General features: G+C 39.7%; 1 protein-coding gene and 1 long non-coding RNA gene across 3 annotated transcripts; one reads left to right on the top strand and one right to left on the bottom strand.

Annotated features, from left to right (window-relative positions):
* Nucleotides 1-1217: 1217 nt before the first annotated feature.
* ubxn7 (UBX domain protein 7) lies at nucleotides 1218-16125 on the top strand. Its single transcript, XM_040021741.1, has 11 exons — nucleotides 1218-1330; nucleotides 5089-5242; nucleotides 5551-5615; nucleotides 5749-5814; nucleotides 5962-6074; nucleotides 8274-8420; nucleotides 10010-10100; nucleotides 10565-10695; nucleotides 11028-11535; nucleotides 13116-13195; nucleotides 13329-16125. Exons 1-11 carry the CDS (start codon nucleotides 1225-1227, stop codon nucleotides 13488-13490), a joined length of 1623 nt encoding a protein of 540 aa, XP_039877675.1. The 5' UTR covers nucleotides 1218-1224; the 3' UTR covers nucleotides 13491-16125.
* On the bottom strand, nucleotides 15861-22166 carry LOC120727468. 2 transcript variants are annotated; one of them, XR_005694547.1, is made up of 5 exons: nucleotides 22002-22166; nucleotides 21853-21899; nucleotides 21006-21065; nucleotides 20621-20747; nucleotides 15861-16338 (listed from the first exon to the last, which is right to left on the bottom strand). It is a non-coding gene; the product is annotated as an uncharacterized LOC120727468 (long non-coding RNA). The 2 variants fall into 2 exon arrangements; XR_005694546.1 differs by having other exon boundaries at nucleotides 20621-20750; nucleotides 22002-22165.
* Between the last annotated feature and the right edge of the window lie 528 nt (nucleotides 22167-22694).

Below are 22694 nucleotides of genomic sequence, written 5' to 3'. Positions count from 1 at the left end.
AGCATAATGAATTTCTTTTAAGTTAAAGTTAATGGACTTTGACTTTAAACAAACTTAATTCCTTGAAAATCTACATACACTCACCTGCCACTTCATTAGTTACACCTTAAGATACACCTTGTTAGTTCCCTGTTTTCTTTCAGAACTGCCTTAGTTATTTGTGATTCAGATTTAACATGATGCTCAAAACATCCTTTAGAGATTTTGGTCCATATTGACACGACAGCATCACACAGTTGCTGCGGATTTGTCACCTGCACATCCATGATGTAAATCTCTACTTCCACCACATTTCAAAGGTGCTCTATTGGATTGAGATTTGGTGACTGTGTACGCAGTTTGAACAGAGTGAACTTATTGTCATATTCAAGAAACCAATATGAGGTGATCTAAGCTCTAGTCTTCTATTGTTCAATTTGCCTGTACGAACTCTTATCTGACAGTAGTGGCACCCGGTGTGGTCTTCTGCTGCTGTGGCTCATCTGCTTTAAGGTTTGACGTATTGTTTATTAACCCTAGAGATGGTTATGTAGGAAAATCCTAGCAGATCAGCACCTTCTTAAATATTCAGACCGGCCCGTCTAGCACCAACGACTATCCCATTTCTTCCCCATTCTGATGGTTGGTTTAATCTTCAGCAGGTAATCTTGACTTTGTCTACATGTCTAAATATGCTGAGTTGCTGCTATGGTACTGCTATTGGCTGATTTTGGTATTTGCATTGACAAGCAGTTGAACAGGTGTACATAATGAAGTGACCGGTGAGTGTAGATGAGTGTAGATATGTTTACTGAATTATGACCAGGTAAATTATGTATGAAATATAGCCGTCTACACACAACATTATCATATGAATAACTCTGTGTCTACAGCACAGAAAATGTAACTAGCCGGTCTCAGTTTCTGAATATGAATTAAAGAAAAGTTTATATTTTTAGCAAAACAGCAGGAAAATAAAGATAAATTGTATTAACTTTTATTACTAATGTAAAAGGGCATATAATATAATATAATATAATATAATATAATATAATATAATATAATATAATATAATATAATATAATGTAAAAAACTGTATAAAATTCCAACACGTATTTTTTACATAATAAGCCATCACCGGTAATTGACTTTAGATCATTAAAACTACATGACCCAGAATGCAGCACTATTGTTACGCATGGGGTCCGCGTCGCGCCGGGCAGGGGAAAAATTACGACTTTGCGCATGCGCCTCATCTATGTTGTTGTTTGTGGCGGTAAGATGGCGGCGCTCGGAGATACCTCAGCTCCGGGGGTGAACGGGTTAATACAACAATTCACAGCAATAACAGGTAAAAATAACATTTTAATTAGCGTTTATTTCACTCAGTGGATTTTTGTGCTCATATAGGAACACTTCCCTCGCCGGGTAAATCTTGAAATCCGTGCGCAGATGAGAAAACGGGCGTTAAGTGTTGCTCTTGCTCCTGCGCTGCCAGTGGTTTGCAGAGGGGAAAAAGCACAGGCAGTTATCAGCTAAACTCAAGTGAAAGACTCGGAAAATGAACCTTAAAGCCGCCAGCTTTGAAACTTATTTTTAATCATCACTTAAAAATGTCTGCTTTTCTTATTGGTGCTCGTTAAAGACACAATCTCGCTAACCTAGAGCGGTTTGTATGCTCTTTTTTTGCGTGGCGTGTTGCTCGATAATGTGGAATGGAGGTCGGCTGTTCAACATTTCCCTTCTTCATCACCACCAGCCAGACTTCATGTTGTTGCTGTCACTATGCCTCTGACTGTGGCCCCAGACACTATTTATTGGTCACAACCTGAGGACTCCGAGTGTCAGCGCAGACACTATCTATAGTTTATCAGCACTTTGACACAGTGGACGGTGTTTTTTAAGTTATTAAGCGGCAAAGAAGAGGGAGACTCTGTTAAGGGGCTGCTACTTTATACGGACATGCGCAGTACAGACCAGAATTTCATCGTCGCCCCGCGGCACTCCGCTTATAAATCAGGTTCATTCAGATGTGGAGTGTCCAAATCACTGTCACGACGTTGTGGACTGCCGCCATGTGTGTCATTAAGGCTTTTTGCATTGTTCAGGTTTTTCGCACATTTCCGTTTATTTACCAAACATCGCGTTGTATATGCGGAGCATTTCCGCCCACTAAACCTTTTCTGAACTGAAACTGAACTGTCATGCGGTTGTTTGGCGTTAACTCATTTCACTATAGTGATAAAGCGTTAGTTTAAGATGTGCTTTGTTTGTCCTAAAAGTTGGGGAAACTCAGTAAAGCAAGTAAAGTATTTTTTCCCATTTAAAATCAAAATAAATATAAAAGGTAAAATAAATGTGTCCATTGTCAAAGTGACATGTGGTTGCTTCTGTGACCACATATACGGAAAAACAAGTAATCAAATACTAAGATATTCCAAGGTTACTAAGTACTACTAGACTATGTTGTCACATGATAATAAATGACATTTAATCCCTTGAGTGAATAAAACACGTGTGTATGTACTCATAATGTTTAGTGAGCTGGTTATAACTTTACTTTGGGCCTTATGTGGAACAGTTATAGCATAAGACAGAGAAGTTTGAACATTTAAGAATTTTTAATGAGGTCAGTGTTGCTGTTTGCCACCCTCTGTGCTTTGCTTTCACCCAGTTATATGATTTTATTCATACTGCTGACAGTGTTGTGAAATTATTGGTGAGGTTTGCATAAAGCAGAAAAAAGACTTGATCCAGTGTAATAGAAAAAAAAAGCGGACAAAAGGTTCACTGTCACGAGTTTGATGTGATGCTGGTGACACCTTGGTGCATTGGTTAGTACCGCTTTGGAATCCATCCTTGGTACTCCAGCTTCCTCTAATAGTTCAAAGACATGCTTGTTTAATAGTGATACTAGATTAGCTCTAGGTGTGAATGTGATGGACTGGGAACATGTCCAGTGTGCCCTGCCTTTCTATGAAACTTGGGATAGGCTCCAGCCTTATGTGACCTTACAAGTAGAAGATGGATACCTAGACTGTGATATACCACTCTCAGAAAAACATGAGCATTGTAATATAGCAAGTAGGGATTGAGGAAAAAATTGATAGAGCGAAGTACGGTATGATGATATTTTGTGTAGTGATGTTGTGTGAATACAGGGACGCTAAATATTGATATTGTATTAAACAAGTTTAAATACCCTGGGAATACTGCAAACAAGGGGGCTGATCTAATGTGCCATCATCCCGAGATAACATTAGCCAAGCAAAATTAAACTAAATCAACTGAACTGAAAAACTATCTAACACTGGTGACACTTAGCTTGACAAAGCAACTACCTAATTCACAGCTAATGGCTAACTCAAATGAGTAAAAATAGGACAACGGCTTCCTTGTATATAAAAATAATGGCTGTATTTAATATTTTTCTATTCTGTGACCACAACTTGTGCTAACTAAATGTTTATGGCATTGGTGATTGCACGGGTTGCCTGATAGGTGGTAACTTTTCTGCAAACAGTAACAGTCTCACCTGGACTGACTGCAGTCAGCTTCAGAGAGATTGTTGGAAGTTTATGAATAATTGCGTCTAATTTATTCTTGTAGACCGATTGCTAACATGTTGCCATCGGTCTGAATGAGTCGTCAGCACAGCTCGAGGAGGACTGAACTGGCTGCTCACTGGTTGTATTCTGGTAATATTTCTCACCCCAACTGGTTGCAGCAGATGGCCGCCTGGTTCTGCTGGAGGTTTCTTCCTGTTAAAAGGGAGTTTTTCTTTCCCACTGTCGCCAAAGTGCTTGCTCATAGGGGGTCATATGATTGTTGGGTTTTTCTCTGTATGTATTGTTGTAGGGTCTGCCTTACAGTATGAAGCACTTTGAGGCAACTGTTTTTTGATATATTAATAAATTCAATTAAAGTTGAATTATGAACAGGAAGGTTGCTGAGTGTAACTGTTAAATGTTAATTTCTGTGTATATACACAGCAACAGATATGTGATTTTCAACAAATTGTCACAGGTAATTGCTGCATTAACCAAAATAGACTGCATTTAGTTAACAACTTGACCCCAATTATTCACAGACCAATAGCAGACTTATGGCAACATTTATGGCAGTTTTTAGTGACAGTGTTGGTTTGCTTGACAGTCTTTTATAGAAAAAATATTTTTAAAAAAAATGTTTTATCACACTAATGTAATTAGGACCTGGCCAATAAAGTTGTTTGGTTTTTGATTTTCAGCCAATATTTTGTTTTGTTTAGGCAGTCAAAACAAAAAAAATATTTGTGATGTGTGGTTATTTATGATTCCCTACTAAGATAATATCCATCCATCCACCCATTCGCTTCCGCTTATCCTTTTCAGGGTCGCGGGGGGCGCTGGAGCCTATCCCAGCTGTCATAGGGCGAGAGGCGGGGTACACCCTGGACAGGTCACCAGTCTGTCGCAGGGCTAACACACAGGGACAGACAACGATTCGCACTCACATTCACTCACACATTCACAGCTAGTGGCAATTTGGATTATCCAATTAACCTATCCCCACAAGCTGCATGTCTTTGGACGGTGGGAGGAAGCCGGAGTACCCGGCGGGAACCCACGCAAACACGGAGAGAACATGCAAACTCCACACAGAAAGACCCCAGCCGCTAAGATGGGGGCTAAGATAATATGACAATGCAGTTTAAAAATAAACTTTTATTGTCATGAGAAGTGGTAGATTGCTCCTTGTACTCTGCCCATCTCTGCTTAGATTAGCAGGTTGTTGTTTGTGGTGATTCAAAATTGAGTTGCCATCAGAAAAAAAAGCAGAGTGCCCTCTAGTGGGCAAACTATGCAACATCAACACTCATAACACGGTGGAAGTGCATTTTGTTCATTTTGACTTTATTCATTTTTATTTATCAGCATCTATGAGATTTCCAATACGGATATATTAGCAAATACCTTATAGCTGCTGGTTGAAAATATCGGTCAGCTGATATTTGGCTCTGAAATACAATGTGCCACTATGAAATTCTCAATGTTATTTGTTAATCTGTAAACATTTGTGAACGCATTGTGCTCATGGTTAGTGCCTACATATCTAACTCTCTTCCAGGGGCCACAGAGAGCGTAGGAAAACATATGCTGGAAGCATGCAACAACAACCTGGAGATGGCAGTGACCATGTTCCTAGATGGAGGCGGGATTGCAGAGGAGCCCAGCACCAGCTCCAGTTCTGCAGCGTCAAGCAGCAGAGCGCCCTCTACAGAGTAAGCTGTGACTTTTCTCCACAAGCCTAGGTCAGACAAAAGTAAAACAAAACCCACAGAGTTAGTTTGTCTGTTTTGGTCATGTTTTATTTAAAAAATGGAAACTTCTCAAATTTTCTGCTGATTGTTTATCCAAGCTTAGAATTTGTGTTTACCACAAGCTGACATGAGACGAACAATAGCATTCGTTTCATTGCTTCCTTATCATACTAAATGTTGATTGTTTGTAATATGATTACAGATCTTTTACAGCTGATTGCTTTTCTACATAAATAACTCTGTATATGTTGCCTTCATGCCTTCCTCAGTGAAGTGCGGGCTCCAATTCCTCAGAAGCAGGACATATTGGTGGAACCAGAACCCCTTTTTGGAGGTATGTTTTTGCTTTTATTTGTCAGTCCTGCTTAAGGCAAAGAAATCTTCATGTAGACTGCCAGCTGTCTGTAAAGATGATGATGATTTTTTTTATTTGTTTACTTGTTTATTTTTTTATTACATATATTCAGTGCCAAAGCGAAGAAGACCTGCTCGATCAATATTTGATGGTTTCCGAGACTTTCAGACGGAAACAAGTGAGTATTTTCCAAAATGTACAAGTTAAAGCAAATCAAATGTGGTAGTGCTGTTTCCTAACAATCACCATTAAAAGTCTGTCTCATATTTCTGTTGTGGCATCTTAACTTCCAGTAATGACTGAATGAATGTTTTTCTGTTCCTAGTCCGCCAGGAACAGGAGCTGCGTAACGGTGGAACAGTGGATAAGAAACTGAGCACCCTGGCAGACCTTTTCCGTCCTCCCATTGAGCTCATGCACAAAGGCAGCTTTGAGACGGTGAGGAGTCACTCACAGGACACTGTACCCCACACCTTTATTCAGCCTGTGTGAACTTTCAGCCAAATTTTAGATGATGACTGAGTAGGTAGATGGTGAAAACCTGCAATGTCATGCTTCCTTGGTTGTGATCGCACACCGCTAATGCAAAAACCTGTTTCCAAAAAAGTTGGGAGGACTAAAATTTGTGTAAAAGCAGATTGCAATGATTTGGCATAACACAAATTTGACTGTTTGTAGTGGAAGAAACAACATCAAATGCTTAAAATCAGAAATTTTCTCATCTTCTGGAAAGGACACACTATGTTTTTCTCACTAGTTTGACTGCTTTGAAGGGGCAGTTACTTCAAAACAGCATGACCCCCACCTAAAGAAACACTGGGAAATGCTAGATGATATATATACAGGTTTTAGGCCAAAATATGCCACCATTAAGGGGACTTAGGGAGTTGGTGCCAAAAATAGATATTTATAATTATTTAGAATATGTACCAGTATCATTTCCTAAATGTAGGCCGATATAAACAAAGACAGTAGAATTTTTAGCATAGTTGCAAAGAAAAATTAGATTTGATAAAAGTTCGACTTTATTTGACCTTGGAGAAGAGGTCAGAGGTCAAAGTAATGTGATATTGAGAATCCCAAAAGATCATTGCCTTTATTTTTTTTACATTGTAAATATACCAGTAAGAAACCTAGGTCGCGTCCAAATTCATGGGCTGCATCCTCCTGAGGACCTGGCATTCGCAGTCTACATGGGCCGGGTCCTCAGAAGGTCAGGTAGGCCGGAAGTAAACGGCTGTGAAATTGGACGGTCTAGCCTTCAGATTTGCGTCACCGCTGTCTCGGTGGAGTCTAATTAACTCAGCTGTCTGCTCCTTGCTATCTAAAATATAACAGGACACTGGTGTAAATTCTCGACCATCTCACACTTCTATTTAATCAGTTTTCTGTTTGACGTTTATTCAGCTGTGTGAAAACCAAGGAGGAACCCACCCGGGGGAATTAATAAAGTTTTATTTTACCTAATCTAATAACTTTAATTTCAGCCAAACCGATTTACTCACGAACAAATAAAACACTGAAAAAAGCCAAACAATAACATTTTTAGGTTATCTAAGTATATTATATTATATTATTTTTAACCTGAGTAGCGAAAGACCGTGGTGTTCTGAAAATGATGTGCCGGGAGTTTGCCGTTCTCGGCGGCTCTAGTGACCTAGCGGCTTAGCTCCCAGTTAGCTATCGAGCTGGTGGATAACAGACGTCTCCGAAAACGTCGGACAACTTTTGCAAATATGTGATATCTTGATAAAGCGAGCAGATATTTGAAGTTTACACAGCTACATTCTCCCCTGAAAATATGTTAAAAGTTTATTTTGTGACCCAGAAAGAGTAATAAGAACAATATTAAAAACTTAGTAGCGGCCGCCATTGTTGAGAACTGGAATTGGCTGGGCCGCGCTATGAATTCTGGTATATTGTGGGCCACGATGGATACACCCAACCCATCCTTCAAATTCGGGGAGAAGGAGGACACATTTGTCGGCTGCATTCGGAGGAGTCTACAAATTTGGACAGCCTTCGTCATGTCGCTGTGACGCAATTGGCCTACAAATGCGACCTCAGGAGGGTGCACCCCATGAATTTGGACACCCCCATAGTTTTAAATATCTCTATATAGAATTATTATCACTTTGACCTTCAGATCATTCTATTGACCTTGAAGGAGAGGTCAGAGGTCAAATGTGACATATTTTAAAACTTTATAAACTTTTTTATATGTTGACAGTATTTACCACAATATTCAGAGTCACAGTCACTAAGTCTTTTAATGGATTGTTAACATGACCCCACCCCTAATTTTTTTCATCAGAATTCATACAAAAAAATTCAATAAAAATTTCATGTACACACAGAATTACACATAACGACACACAAGAATGAACAACAGAATTTTTCGCTTTCAGCATTTGATTTGTAGTCTTTGAACTATTTCCAGTTGAAATTAAGGTTTCAATTCATTGTAAATAATCTTTTTTTCTTAGTTAATTTTATTATTTGTTCTCCACCAAGCAAAAGATATGTTTTGCGTTTAAATCAAAACTTGCAGACTTAATGATTTCCATCATAAAGTACATTTGTCTTTGTAAATCGTGAATTCCCTCTAATTCCATATGTCTTCCTTTACGTTTATAGGCTAAAGACTGCGGACAGATGGAAAACAAATGGCTAATGATCAACATTCAAAATGTTCAGGACTTTGCCTGCCAGTGTCTGAACAGAGATGTGTGGAGTAATGATTCAGTGAAGACCATCATCAGAGAACACTTCATATTCTGGCAGGTATGAGGTTTTAAGAGCGCAGTGTGGTGTTTTCTGTGATGCATGGCGTTATTCGTGAGGGAATTTATTTAGTCCATCCATCCATCTACAATTTGGTAGTTAGGTGTTAGCACCATCATCTCACAGCAAGAAGGTCCTGCGTTTGAATCCACTGGGTAGCTCAGGCCTTTCTGCATGGAGTTTGTATGTTCTCCTTGTGTGTGCGGGTTTCCTCTGGGTACTTGCTCCTACAGACCAAAGACATGCATTTATAAAGTTTGGGTTTTTTGTTCTACACAGGGTATAAAATGCTTTTTTTAAACCTGTAGGATATACTTCTATGATGCACGTTATATTTTTCCCATGTATGGACAAAATTTAACAATGGTATAACTTCAATTGCAGCTCAGTGTGTAGCAGTGCCACAATCAACACCTCTGGTTTATGCTACCAGAGCACTTAAATACCACCCTAATTCTTGCAATGAATACAGCAAGCCAAGCCAAAAAGTACATCAAGTCTACATGTTCACTACAATAACGAACAGATGTGCCTGCTTCCGAGCAGTTGAGACCATCATACACGTCTGCTGTGTGTAGGTGTCACTGCAGTCACATGCTGCTTATAGCAGATGGCAAACGACTGGCTCGTTCGTGGATGGAGCGAGACAACTGCTGGCATGTCATATTGTAAGATGTGGATTACAGTCTTTAGAAAATGCAGTACTCATTGATCAAAGGTGTTTAAATTCTGTTTCGTGTTTAAAATTGCCATCAGGTGAATTAGCCATCATTGAGCAAAGATGGGAAAGTGTATTTTTAGAGCTGTAAAAAACAACAAAAGACAAAAAAAAGTTAGCAGTTTTACCACGTAGAGGTAAAAGGTTGTTTGGTATTGGTGAGTGAGAATATGATTTTCTGTTTCTGAAGTGGGGTGTGCCTGAGTAAAAAGTAGAAAATTCTGGTCCTGTTAGCTTTAAAGGGCTTAAAGTGAGAGTAAAAGTTCAAAATAATGGGCTATGGAGAGGAGCAGCACAGTGGTGCAGCTGTTAGCCTCAAGATGGTCCCAGCTTGGGCCTTTTGGTGAAAAGTTTTCATGTTAAAATGAAACATAAATGCAGGGGTTCTTCCTTTTAAAAGGAAGTTTTTTTCTTCCTACTGTCACCAAGCACTTGCTCATAAGGGGTCATATACTGTAATAACTGTAGGGTCTTTACTTTACAAAATAAAGTGTCTTCAGACGACTGTTGCTGTGAATTGGCGATATATAAATAGAAAAGAATTTAATTGAATTCCTCACACAGTCCATAGAAGACATGGATGTTAGGTTAACTGGTAAATCTAAATTGGCTGCAGGTGTGAATGTGAGTGTGTCAGTCTCTCTGTGTTAGTCCCATGGCAGACTGGCTACCTGTCCAGGGTGTACCCCACCTGGGATAGGCTCGAGCCTGACTGTAACTCTGAATTGGATAAGTGGAAGAAAATGGGTGGATGATGGAGAGTTGGGGAGGGAGGTACTTTTCCAAAGCAGTCCACCCGTCTTTGCATTATGCAGTGTGGGCACACTTTAAGTCCAGTTTATATTCTATCGTTCATTTTCTCCCTCTGCAGGTATATCATGATAGTGAAGAGGGACAAAGATACATCCAGTTCTATAAGCTGAACAAGTTTCCCTACATTTCGATCCTGGATCCACGCACAGGTGAGTGTTTGTGGAGGGCTGATTGATGATGAGGGTTTGCTGATGTACGAACACACTCACACCATTGAGTTGTTTCCAGCTGATCAAGAAAACAAACAAATATGTGACTTACTGGCAAGATTAAAGTACAGCTCTCACTCTGAGAGGCTTACAAAAGCAGTTTTTATTATAAAAGCACAGGAAGATGATGTCTGCATGCATAATTTTGTAAGACGTTAAGTGTTATCAAAAATAATTTAAATGTCAGTAGTCTTCAAGAAGCTTGAATAACAGTGTTCATATCAGGAAATGGGATTGAAGCAATACTAAAGCGACACAATTGGATATTATGTCACAATAAACTGTAAATCTGCAGTGTTGATCCAAACTGATGTGTGCGTCTCTCTCTCTCTTTTCTTATAATTAAATAATTAATTATTTCCTGCTTTTTGTGACCGGTTCTGTTCAAACCATGTTCACATTAGGTCAAAAAATGGTGGAGTGGAACCAGCTGGATGTGGCGTCGTTCCTGGAGCAGGCAACTGGCTTCCTGGCAGAGCACGGACAGCTCGACGGGCCGTCCTGCCACGCACCTCCTGCCAAACGAGCTCGCTCTGTGGGTCTCTCATCTCATGTGTCACCTCTAATTCCCTCTATGTTTCTGCTCTAATAAGAGCTCCTCGCTCCTGCTGTGGCTCTGTTGGAATTTCCTCAGTCACACCTCTGATCAGTTTCAGAGGCATCTGGGATATTTGTTAGGATTTTGCATCAGAGCTTCAGGGTTTGGATAAATATCATGCTATGATCAGTATCAGCATATTTTAGTGCTGTGATATTTGATGTTGTCAGTGTCACGCAGCCATCCGTATTGTTTAAAGTCTTTGTGTTGCTTTACTCAGATCTTTGTTACTTTTTTTTAAAACAATTGTACACTATTTTATCTTTTAGGAAAGTTTAATCGATGCCAGTGAAGACAGTCAGTTGGAGGCAGCAATCCGAGCTTCTCTACAAGAGACCCACTACGAGTCCTCAAATGTCCCCGAACCCCCCGATTCTCCTCGATCAGACGATGAATCTGATGCAGAGCCTTTCTCTGACAGCGAAGGGCCTTTCTCTGTTGACGGCTCAGACAGCGAGACGCCAGCACCCCATGAAGAGAAAAGTTCGACCGGCAAACACACTGCGACCCCCTCTGCAGCCACTGCAGCCCAGCAGCGTCTTCATCCTGATAGCTCCACTTCTTCCTACAGAAAATCACCGTACAAAGAAAACAACCACAGTCACAAGAAAGAGGAGAGCAAAAAGAACCACCTGGAGCCCTCGGCTCCCGGGCCTCGTCATCCCCAGCCTGATTCAGACTCTGGTGGGAATCACTGCGCCCCACTACCTGAAAGCGCAGGAACTTCAAAGATCAGCACCACCACAACCTGTGATGTGGACTGTCCTGAGGACAATGGTACGACAAATGAAAAGTATTTTAGGTTTCATGAGTGTGCGTGTGTGTGTGTCTATATGTCTGTTTTCGATGCAACCATAATAAGGTGAGCAGCAAGTTTGCTTTAAAAAAACAAAAGTCTAAAGGCCTTTGCGGACGTGCAAACTCTTTCCGAATATTTTGTGCACTAAAAGTTAATTTTAGGGCTAATCTATTCTTCAGTGTCAACTTATTTCACTGCATGAATTTGTGACTTTTATTCACATTTGGAAAAATAAACAGATCTGCCCAGACAGACTACTGCACTGTAGTTCAAAGTGCATCAGTACTGAATATACAATGATATGGAAATCGTAAAATAATGCTGTTTAGCCACAGACACAGCGCTAGACACTGCTCCGGGTCAATCAGCTCTCTGAAATTATTTCTCTTCCTCCTCAGTTGTGGTTCCAACTCTTTCAAAAACAGCTCAAACTGTCCCGCTGACATCCTGAAATATTTACAGAAGCGGTCGTGGTGCTGCTTCAGCCCCTTGATCAAACCATGAAATTGTCCCTACTACTGTCTTCTCATGATGAATTTGATGATGTTCGTGTTTAGAAACATCAGGACCATCATCATCATCGCTTGATGTTGATGTCATCTTTTTCACGTCACTTTTTTTTCCAGGCGAATTTTCTGCAAACTGCAATGCTTTCAGTGTGCATCTGCGTTACACCACAAGTTTGGATCCAAAAAATTAGCTTTTTTCAACGTGCTCAGGGTATTAAAGCCTTAAGGTGTCTTAAGAGCCCACTTATGCCAACACATAAGTGGGTGCTGCTGGACTGACTCCTTTTAGATCAATGATGGCCGTGAAGTCAGTCCTAGTCAGCTGAATGTAGACAGACCCTTAATCCTACTGTACTATTTGGTCCCTTTGGCTGGATTTAGCATTAGTTTTATTGCTGGAGTGTGTGTGTGAAGATTTCAATCGAAATGTGTACCATATATGACCAGTGAAGACTGGTACTAAGCACTAGATTTTCTGACGGTTTCTACAGTCACATCCCTTGCAGAATGTGGTGGTTGTGTGTTGTTTTTACTTGGCGGGACCCAAGTGATAAGTATGTTAGTGGTTTCACTCGTCTTGTCTAATTACAGTCTGGTGTAATATCTGTGTGCGGGTACCTTCTAGTGGTTGTAGTTCTGGAGCATAGACAGAAAAAGCAATGAATGTAGCTTCTGTGACGTCACCTATTGTTTAGTAAAGTCCTGTCATAAAACCTCAAGCCGAGCATTTTCTCCCGTTGCCACCCTCACCGCCACTCCACTAGTCCGTATACTGACGTCTCTACTGACAGCTTAATAGTGTGAAAGCGGAGCGTGACAAGGCTGCTATAGAACTGAGTCGGAGGAGTCGCCCTCTGCTGACCATTAAATAGAATGCAAGTTTAATGCAAGCGCACACAGTCGTAGCTGTTAATTCAAAGATCAATCCATTGTTTATCTATGTGATGTGTGTTTTTTATGCTTTTTGACCAGTGTGTTCTGGCATTTTTAAGTATAGTGGCTTTTCAGTTCTGACAGCATCATCTTAGTAACTGTTTTGTTTTTAATAGGTCCCAAAGCCAGGTTGATGCTCCGCTACCCTGATGGACAGAGAGAGCAAATTTCATTGTCTTCTAAAGCAAAACTTTTGGTGAGTGAACCCCAAAATCGCTGATATTCAAGTAAAATAAACAGTAGTACATGTTTATAATGCCTAATAAACATGGCAACATTTTTTTTAATCTTTTTTTCCCCTACCTTCCAAATTATACTCTCTCTTTAAGGCCCTGGTAAGACACGTCCAGTCTAAGGGTTATCCTAACGAACGCTTCGAACTCGTCACCAACTTCCCCAGAAGGAAGCTCGCCCACTTGGACTATGACATCACGCTGCAGGAGGCAGGGCTGTGTCCACAGGAGACTGTATTTGTGCAGGAGAGGAACTAGCCTTCCAGACACACTCACTTTTCGCTTGTCTGTATCTCTGGTAGACCTCACCCTTTCACCAATGATGTGGGATGATATTACTGGCCTTGATCCCATAACCTTTTGTTCTGGAGGTGGCCCTGGTTTTTGCCAAGACAGATAAGGGTGGATGGGCTACTTTCACCGCCACTCCACTAGTCCGAATACTGACGTCTCTACTGACAGCCTAATACCTTTGTAGTGCTCTACAATTGGCCAGTAAGGTTTAATGGATGCCAGCAGTCTTTAATGTTTTTAATAAACTATATACTCTGCTCTGAGGCAAGCCTCATTTAGCTTTCAACACTGAGGCATATCAGAACAGAATATATATCATATAGCTCGTCTTCAATTAAAAAATGAAAAAAGAAGAAAAAAACACAAATAATAGATCACTAATTGATGATGGGCCACAAGGGACTTGTACAAAGAGACTTTTACCTCTCAGAAAGGACATTAAATCAGTCAGAGTTTATTTTCTAGCTCTTCTTGTTATTTTCTCTACCTGGGACAGGTAAAGGGAGGCTCATTCTTGTTTATTTTGACCCAAATTTGGTCTCTCACTCGGTCATTGTTGAAACAGTTGTAATTATTTGGAAGGCAGGGGCGCTAAGAGGCCAGGTCCAAAAATTACAAAGTCGTGAAAATGTGTCTTTTGATACAGAAGGGAATGAATAAAAGGTGGTACATCTCATCAGTCACACCTACACTGTACAGAGATGGCTTAGAGAGACTGATATTTCGATGTAGTCTTTGTTTCCTTTCTTTTTTTATATGCTGCCAAGAAAATATGCTGATGTTGAAATATAACCACCAGAAAACAAAAAGAGAGGTTCTGCTTCATCTTTTTTTTAATTATTATTATTTTGAATCTTTTGTGTGGCTTTAATTTAAAGTTAAAACCCCAAACTCTTGAACAGCTGACAGAGTAAATAACTTCAGATTCAGCTGGAACTACTGAGAACACAAATGTGTAGTGCACCTCACTTTAAAGATTAAGCATTTTTAGTGTGTCCATACTACGTTTTGACATGTTTTATTCCTGGAGCCTCGGTGAAACCAGTAAGAGTATTTTACATCTTATGTGTAATGTACACTTCTCAAAAAAATGACAGGAACACTTGATCATCACAGTATAACACAGATGGTTAAACTTTTCAGTTGGTAACCACAGCTCCCAATGGGGATCCATTCCACCTGGTTTGGTCCAAATGAAGTGACAACAGCTGCACTGGACAGGCAACTCCCCCCTGCGCAGGGAAGGCCACAGACTATTGCTCCTGACTGATTTTCCTCTAGTTCTCCTTTTTTGGAAGTGCCCTTGCCAACAGTGGCAACATGAAATGATACCAGTTAGTCCAGCTCTTCTGTGATACCATATGCAAACAGGCAGTTGCAAAGTTTTCTGTCTCCTAGTACAGCCTTGAAGGTGTAGATGGGTTATTGCACAAGGAGAACTAGACAGAGCCACAGAGGGGGCATCAGCTCAGCAGCAGGACTGGTATCTGGTTCTTGATGCGAGAAGGAACTGGAGGAGCACTGCCAAAGCCCTACAAAATGACTTCCACTGGAATACTTGAGCATGTTTCTGATAGAAACACTACCTGAGGGTGGCATGAATGCCCAGCAGTTTTTAGTAGGACGTGTGCTCACAGTACAGCACCGAGCAGCTCAATTGGTGATGGCCTGACAACACCAGAGCTTGCAGGTTAGCCACTGGTGCCCTGTTCTCTTCACAGATGAGAGCAGACCACTTTTAAACAACATGAAAGAGTCTGAAGACGTTGTGGTGAATGTTTTCTGCAACATTATCTAGTATGACAGGTTGGGCAGTGGTGGTCTCAAGTGGGATTTCCTTGCATAGAGACCTTCATGTGTTAGCCAACAGCTGTTGGGTATAGAGATGAAATCCTCAGATTCACTTTACATCTTTTGCTGGTGTAGAGTGATGCCTTGACTCGTGTGGGCAGTGTGTAGCCATAGTGGTAAAAGCATAGGTATCATGGCCCTAGAACAATATTTATGAGTCCCACAGATTATCTAGTACCTCACTTATGCTCTGATCCAGGATCTGGGAGAAGATGAACCAGGGCATCATCCACTGTCTGACCAGGAGCGTACCCAGATGTCTGAAGTGCATGGAGGCACATTGAGGCTGTAAACATTACTGAGCCAGATTAGTCTGATCACTCTGATTTAAATTTATAACTTTTTTTGGTGTGATTTGATGATTTTGGTTTCCACTGGCTTTTGTTACATAATTTTGTTCTCAGCAAATTACAGTGTGTATCAGTAAAAACATTCAGCCTGAATGTTTTGTCATCAAGAACCAATGTGTGATTTAAGTGTTCCTGTAATTTTTTTTTATTGTATTTTATGTTTTTTGGAGCGGTGTATTTAGATTTTTTTTTTTTTTTTGTGCTGAGGCTGTTAAAGACTTTTCTGTGTGTCTGTTCAGACTGAGCAGGTTTGTGTTTCTTAATATGGACAGATGGTGGTGATAACGTACCTTAAATACCAACAAGTCCCCGAACGCAGGTGAAAAGACCACTAAGACCAAAAAGACACTGACACCAATATTTTATAAGCAGTGTTTTAAGTTTTAACTGTTCAGATTTAAAAAAAAAAAGTTTTAGGAAGTATCTTGATGCATTCTCAATCATCAAGGTAAGTAAATCTCCAAAAGTTGATTCTGTTCATCTGGACGTAGCATTTCGTCACTTGGAGTCATGCACGTGTTAACTGGTGCAGGGGTTTCTGTGGTGGAGTATGAGCTGTTCCCTTCCCAGAGATTTTTCTGTGTTTAAGTTTTTCACTCAGGCGTCCAGTCCTGGAAGAAAAGAGGTGATATTTCTTAAAAATGTTACAGTGATCTATGTCAGTGGTAACAAGCATAAGGCCGGGGGACTAGAAGCAGCCCAGCAAAGATCCACTATCTGGTCCACTGGAAGACTTTGGAAAATATGAAGGAGGGCATGAATTTTGGACTTTTAGATGGATTTATTAGATTTAGATTTCATTCATTTTTCTTGCTGAGAAAGTCTCCTCCATGGCCATTCACACAACGCCAAAGTAATTAAGAGACAGATAAACAATTAAATGACAGAAAAGTTCCATCAGCTATTTAAAAAATTTGTTGTTTTTTAAAGTGGGTTCACAAAAAGCAATTTTGAAATCAAATCTTTGAATTGACAGAAGCTTTGTTTTGTAATTAGAGCACAGTCTGAGCTACCAGACGTCTAATTTTGCGTATTTATTTCTTGCAGTTTAAGCCCAAACAACATTTCTTTAACATAAAGAAAAACTAAGATATACTGTTGAAATTACATGGCTGCTTTTATTAACCCTCTCGAGGCAGGCGTTGCCGATTTGCAACAGTTAAAAACTAACAACCTGATTACCCCACATACATATTTTATGAGTTTTTTTTTACTCAGAAGTACCACTGCAGGACTTGGTTGTGCATTAGCAACAAAAAGTTTAATTTGAGCCTGAAAGGGTTAAGACATCACAGCCAAGTGTGTAGTTAAACTTCTTTTTATTAACTGAAATGGGAGTTTCACTGGTCCGGATAAAAAAATGGGCTGTGTGTGCTGCAAATTGAAAGTTGGCTTCAAATTTTGTCCAATCAATCAAAACATCTTTCTTGGCAAATAAGAAATCTCACAGTTAATACAAGACTTGATGCTCCTGCATCACTGGCATCAACTCTTTGTGTGACAGGCGTTATTTCCAGTTTGATGGGTTGACATATTGTTTGTCACACCCACCTAGAAGCAGTTGTCTGGTCTTTTTAAACTAATATGTGACCACTGCTGTGACTCATAGATTAGAATGAGATCTTTCCAAAAGAAAAATCCCCGGACAACACCTGAAAATTGTTATTAACAGTGCGTGGTGTGGGGGGCAATGGTCAGAGGTGAAAGAGTACAGTGTGCAGCTGTGCAAACAGATGAGGAGTCTTGAGTCTGTTTCACTCCCCTCGCTGTGTGGATAATACAGTATGAGACAATCATTCTTTCACCTCCTGCTTTTTGTGTAAAGGACAAGGGTGAATAAACACCGGAGGGTGAAGGGAAATTTTATTGCTGACTAAAACAGAACAGCTAAAACCATTTCCCCCCCACGGAAAATCGTTAAGCCCATCAGAAGTTTCGCAAGTCTGAGATTACTGTGTGTTCCAAAGTCACATCTTCAGAGCAGGAAACGCTTTAAAACTGATGCATTTTCTTTTTCACTTTGTCAGTCAGTCAGAGAAATTGTGTTTTTCCACTGCTGAATTTCTGGTACCTCCAAATAAAGAAGGAGCAACAGTTTAAAAGCCCACATCAAGTAGCAATGACCTAAATCAATTTCACACTGAAGCCGAGTTGATTAATCGGTGCTGAAATTTTAATGACGCAGCAGGACAGCAGGCCTCAGGCTTTGTTTGTTCAAAGGGTTTGTCTGTTGCATAAAAGGCTGGTGACCCCAGTTGTCTGATTACCTCTTAGCTCATTCTCAGAACGAATCAATAACAGTTAATAAACAGTGAGCCATTTTTGGGTTGAGTTTAGACATAAAGTTCAGTTTGGACCTCACATGAACCAGTACTCAGACTGGGATTTTAGTCTTCTGTGTCCCCTGGGGAGCTTTTTCAGTTTGAAAACTTTATAGGAGCTCCAGTGAAGATGCTGTTGGTGCTTGATGTGTTGACCTTTGATTTGTTCCTTAGGAGTCCCAATTTTATGACCTCCATGGAGTACCCACCTATATTTATGCATATTTGGAGAGTTTTTAAGACTCTTGCAGGTTTTGCACATTTTCTTTTGTACTCTTTATGAAATGGATTTAACTCAATCAACAAAAAGTTACAACAAGTTACTACAACTTGACTGAAATCCATTAAGTATTGCTCATAACAGGAAGAGATGCAAATTAGCTCATATAAGATCCTTGCATGTAATTGTGTATCCCAGAATGAAAACCTAGCATGGAGGTTCAGTGGCTTTTCTGTAGACCTGCAATAGATTGTGTAAAAACACAGATCCTGGGGAAAGTATACGAATATCTGAAAATGCCCAGGAGCAAAAAGAAGCAAGGTGCCACCATAAATCTTTCAATAACTGGCCACCGGTTTCCCAAAACACACCTGAGTAACTCACTTCAGCATGATCCTCCAGTCTTCCTATCATTTCTCTACAGGTTAACCATGACATCATCTGCCCTCAGACTTGAGTGAAATCCAGATCTTTTGCGAAGTATATCATGAATTGACGAGGGAACAGGCCTCAACTTGCCATGAAAGTGCCTGTGAGTCTTAAAATCACTTATGAGCCTCTGAAAATGGGGATCTGTTTAGAAAAATCACTGAAATTCCTAAACATCTTGATTGTTTATTTAAACTCCAGTGTGGTGACATTGCCCAAAGACTCCTGGAGTTGACTGTATGACAGGAATAATTCAGAATGACGGCTGTTCAGGTCTCAGAGAAGCAGCTCTGAATATGTCTCCTTCCACTTTAATGTCAATCTCTACTGAAGGTGCAATTAAAGTCACCATTTCTATCAGTGACGTAATAACAGTATGAATAACTGAGGAGCCCGATGTCTCTGATTCCTGATGGAGGAGATGGATGTTTTTCTGCAAACTGACACTTTCTCAAAGTGTACTCATGTGTGGGCATCAAGATGAATCACTCCTGGCTCATGTGTCACAGTTAACTCTAGTGTTGCCTCTCACTCAAACGCCTGCCTTGAACACGCCTTCACATCTTACAGTAGCACACAGCATTTCACCTGCACCTGAAGGGGTTATTGCATGCACAGTGGAACAAAACCTTAAAAACAAAGATGACCATAAAAATTACAACAAAGCATCTGCTCTTGAAGCTCACCCGTTTATGCAGACTACAGTACTTTGTTATTCCCCTGCTCTGTGTACTCTTGGAGAACAGCCATGGATGATAAGCTTATCTCCTCTGACTCAGCACAGTCAGAATGACTTAGCGAACAATAATCTCTGATATGCAGTCCTTCGCAATAATCCTACACTTCAGAAAGTTCAATCACAAAGCTATAAAGACAAATAATGGTGTTCAAATTCATGTTCACAGCCACATATAAAAATATAGAACTGTGTGACGATTTTATTTGGTTCTGTTTTCTGATCTTATAACAAGAAACGGTCCTGCCTGCAAAAGCTGGACAGGTATGTTACGGGATTGCCAGGTGTGTTATCAAGCACCTCAAAGTCCTTTAAAAATGGGACTGACAGCAATAATCTTCTTTGATTTTTTTTTTTTATAGAGTAAATGTTTAACTGTAGCGTGTGTGGCACGAGTTAACCACCATGATGAATTAATTTCTGTTAGGATTAATAAAGTTTTGTAGAATCAAATGAAAGACAATTCATGGCCCAAGCAGTTCTGAGTGAAGTGTCAGCAAAGATTAACAAAAGCACAACATTCAGATTGAACTGCAGACTCACAAGACAGATAACAAGGGCTAAAATCATTCAAGATCAATTCCAGACTACATACCTCAGATGCCCACAACATTCATTTGTATTTCTTCTGGTTCATCTGAGTTCTTTAGGTTCATAACACAAAACAGGGCAAGAAAATAAACAACCTTTGCAGCAAATACCCCATCAGATCAGCTGCATGAGCAATATTTGTCCAGTGTATACCTAATAGAAACACACTGCGCACCCTAGCAATAGAAAGAGATGCTTATACACAGAAATGATTAACCTGGACTCCTGTGTCTCCTCCTGGGATTTAGTCCTACAATTAATACAATCATTCCACAAAAACTGAATGGCAGCCTGGCGCTACTTGGACTCCGACCCTCTCTGTATCACTGAGTGATGGATTTTCTTACAAGGAGGCCGTCATTCACAACACCACTTCCTCCTCCACCAGTCAAACACTACAGCCCCCTTCCCCCGGCTGTGTCCTGACCCTGTTTCTGCTGTGTCACAAAGCTGGAGTATGATGGCTCAGCTGGACGTATGGGGCAATCATGATGCCAAGTTTGCATAAAACATAAAAACTCACGTACTGTGGGAAGGAAGTGAAGGAACTGAAGACCTGGAGAGAAGAAGAACTACAAAACCTCACAAATGCTTACCATGCATGCACAAACACAGCCAAAGAAAGACAGTCAACCGGTGCCAGGTTCCTGCCATGCATCTCCCACAGATGTCCAGTGAAGTGCGCTCCGAGCATCATGACCCACATCATCACACTGTTTCGTCCTGCTGATTAGAATGGGAAGTAGTCATGATTTATTAAAATAAAGTTAAATACAAAATTATAATAACGATAAATGTAACTGATAATCTAAAGCACAGAAATATGTTTGTTATCAGCGTATTACAACTATTTGATAAGGTACAACTTTATTTGGCAGGAGATCAGTTTCTACTTCATAGATAAGTTTATAAAGTAAGCTTATCTTGATTTTGAGGACTTTAATCTCTCAAAATAAAGACTTGTGTAATCTGCAGACTCACCTTTGGACACATTTCAGTTTTGCTAGTTTATCTTCCAAGTCACACATTTGTGCTGATTACCTGAAAAAAAAAATAAACATTTTGCAATCTGTACTTTCCCTGCTTGTATTATTTAGGGGTACTTCCTGCAAGCCCACTCTAAGGTCAGCATAACACCTTAAAAATGTGCACTCAAACTTTCCCTACTCAGAACTGTCCTCTTTGTGGAATGGGTTTATTTTAGATGTAAACATTTCTCAATACTCAGGGGTATCATATTGATTTCTCAGCTGATGGTGAATAATACTGTATCAGAGACCCTGATAAGATGGCTGGACTAATTCCTCATGTTCCTCAAGTAAATTTAACCATAGCAATATTAATACTTGCGATCACCTATTCCACAATTATGTGTTATTATATCTAGAGCTGGGAGCAAAATCTGCATAAACATTTCTTTCCCTCCTATTTTTCTTTTTCTTTTTTTTTTTTTTTTTAAAGGAAGATGCATGGAAGAGATGTGCTTTTTGTTCAGATGATCAATTTTATTCATGGCTGGCCCAATTTCAAAGTTGGATGCGTCCAACCTTTATCTTTAAAATTGATATAAGGGATAATTTAGCTACTTCTGCTACTCATCATCTTCACTGGACCTTATTCTGTTATTAAAAATCATTATTTTAGGTTTCCTATTGTTCCTTTAAGTTTTACCTGCTTCAGCCAAGTAAGACATTTAAAGTTCCACACGGACACAGCAGCACAGAACAAAAACTGCATGAATAAAAATGAATTTGGATAATAAAACACTGCAGAAGCAAGAAAGAAAAGCAGATGATGCAAAATAAAAAATAGATCAGTTTTCACTTACACAGGCTTTGGCTGTGGATGCAGGATGGTGTGCAGTCCTCTGCAGAGCTGTAAAAATTAGATTAATTAGTTAACAATAATAATATTTTGTTTTGATTACTTCATTGTGAGTGGTAAATTATGTCTCCTAATTCCAGAAATACTAAGTACTTTCTAGATACAGCAAATATTCTTCTTCTTCTTATCCAATATTAAAGGATGGTGTACTATAGTAATGTTGCTACATTAAGTATTAAATCCATCCAGAATCATGTTTTGGATCTTCCAAAGTTACACCACCGAACATGCGTCATTAAACATGAAATGTATTATGAGAGGTATTATGTGATATCTCTACATTTGATGGCTGAGAATAAAGGAAGCGGTCTTATTGGTCAAATGTGCAAATCAGCATGAACCTTAGTGCTTGCATTGGGTAATATTGACTCTGTAAACACAGCTCCCAAGTGGGTCACACAAACTGCAACTTTTCCAAGTAAAAACAGAAAGAAAAGAAAAGTTTGCAGGTTCTGATTTTAGAGGCTGAATAATTATGAATATTGAATGAAACTTTTATGCCACTTCTGGATACAGAATAAAGACAATTATATTAAATTAAAAAACAAATTGCAAAATAAAGACATTTTCTCAAGAAATACAATATTTTGTGTGCTATATAAAGTCTGGTGGCATTTATACTTCTATTCCACGTATTTACTAAAAAATTAAAATATTTTACAGATGTTTCCATAACAAATGTTTCAGGAAATCCATTCTTTCCTGCAAAACATCACATGAGTATATTAAATTCTCTACTTTAAGCAGTCCAGAGTTATATTCTGAACCAATATTTAGATTTTTCTT

Source organism: Simochromis diagramma, unplaced genomic scaffold (genome assembly GCF_900408965.1).
Source record: "Simochromis diagramma unplaced genomic scaffold, fSimDia1.1 OVJJ01000205.1, whole genome shotgun sequence".
In the NCBI taxonomy this organism is placed as follows: domain Eukaryota; kingdom Metazoa; phylum Chordata; class Actinopteri; order Cichliformes; family Cichlidae; genus Simochromis; species Simochromis diagramma.
Note: the sequence above shows the minus strand (reverse complement) of the source record. Positions and strands in the feature narration are given on the sequence as shown.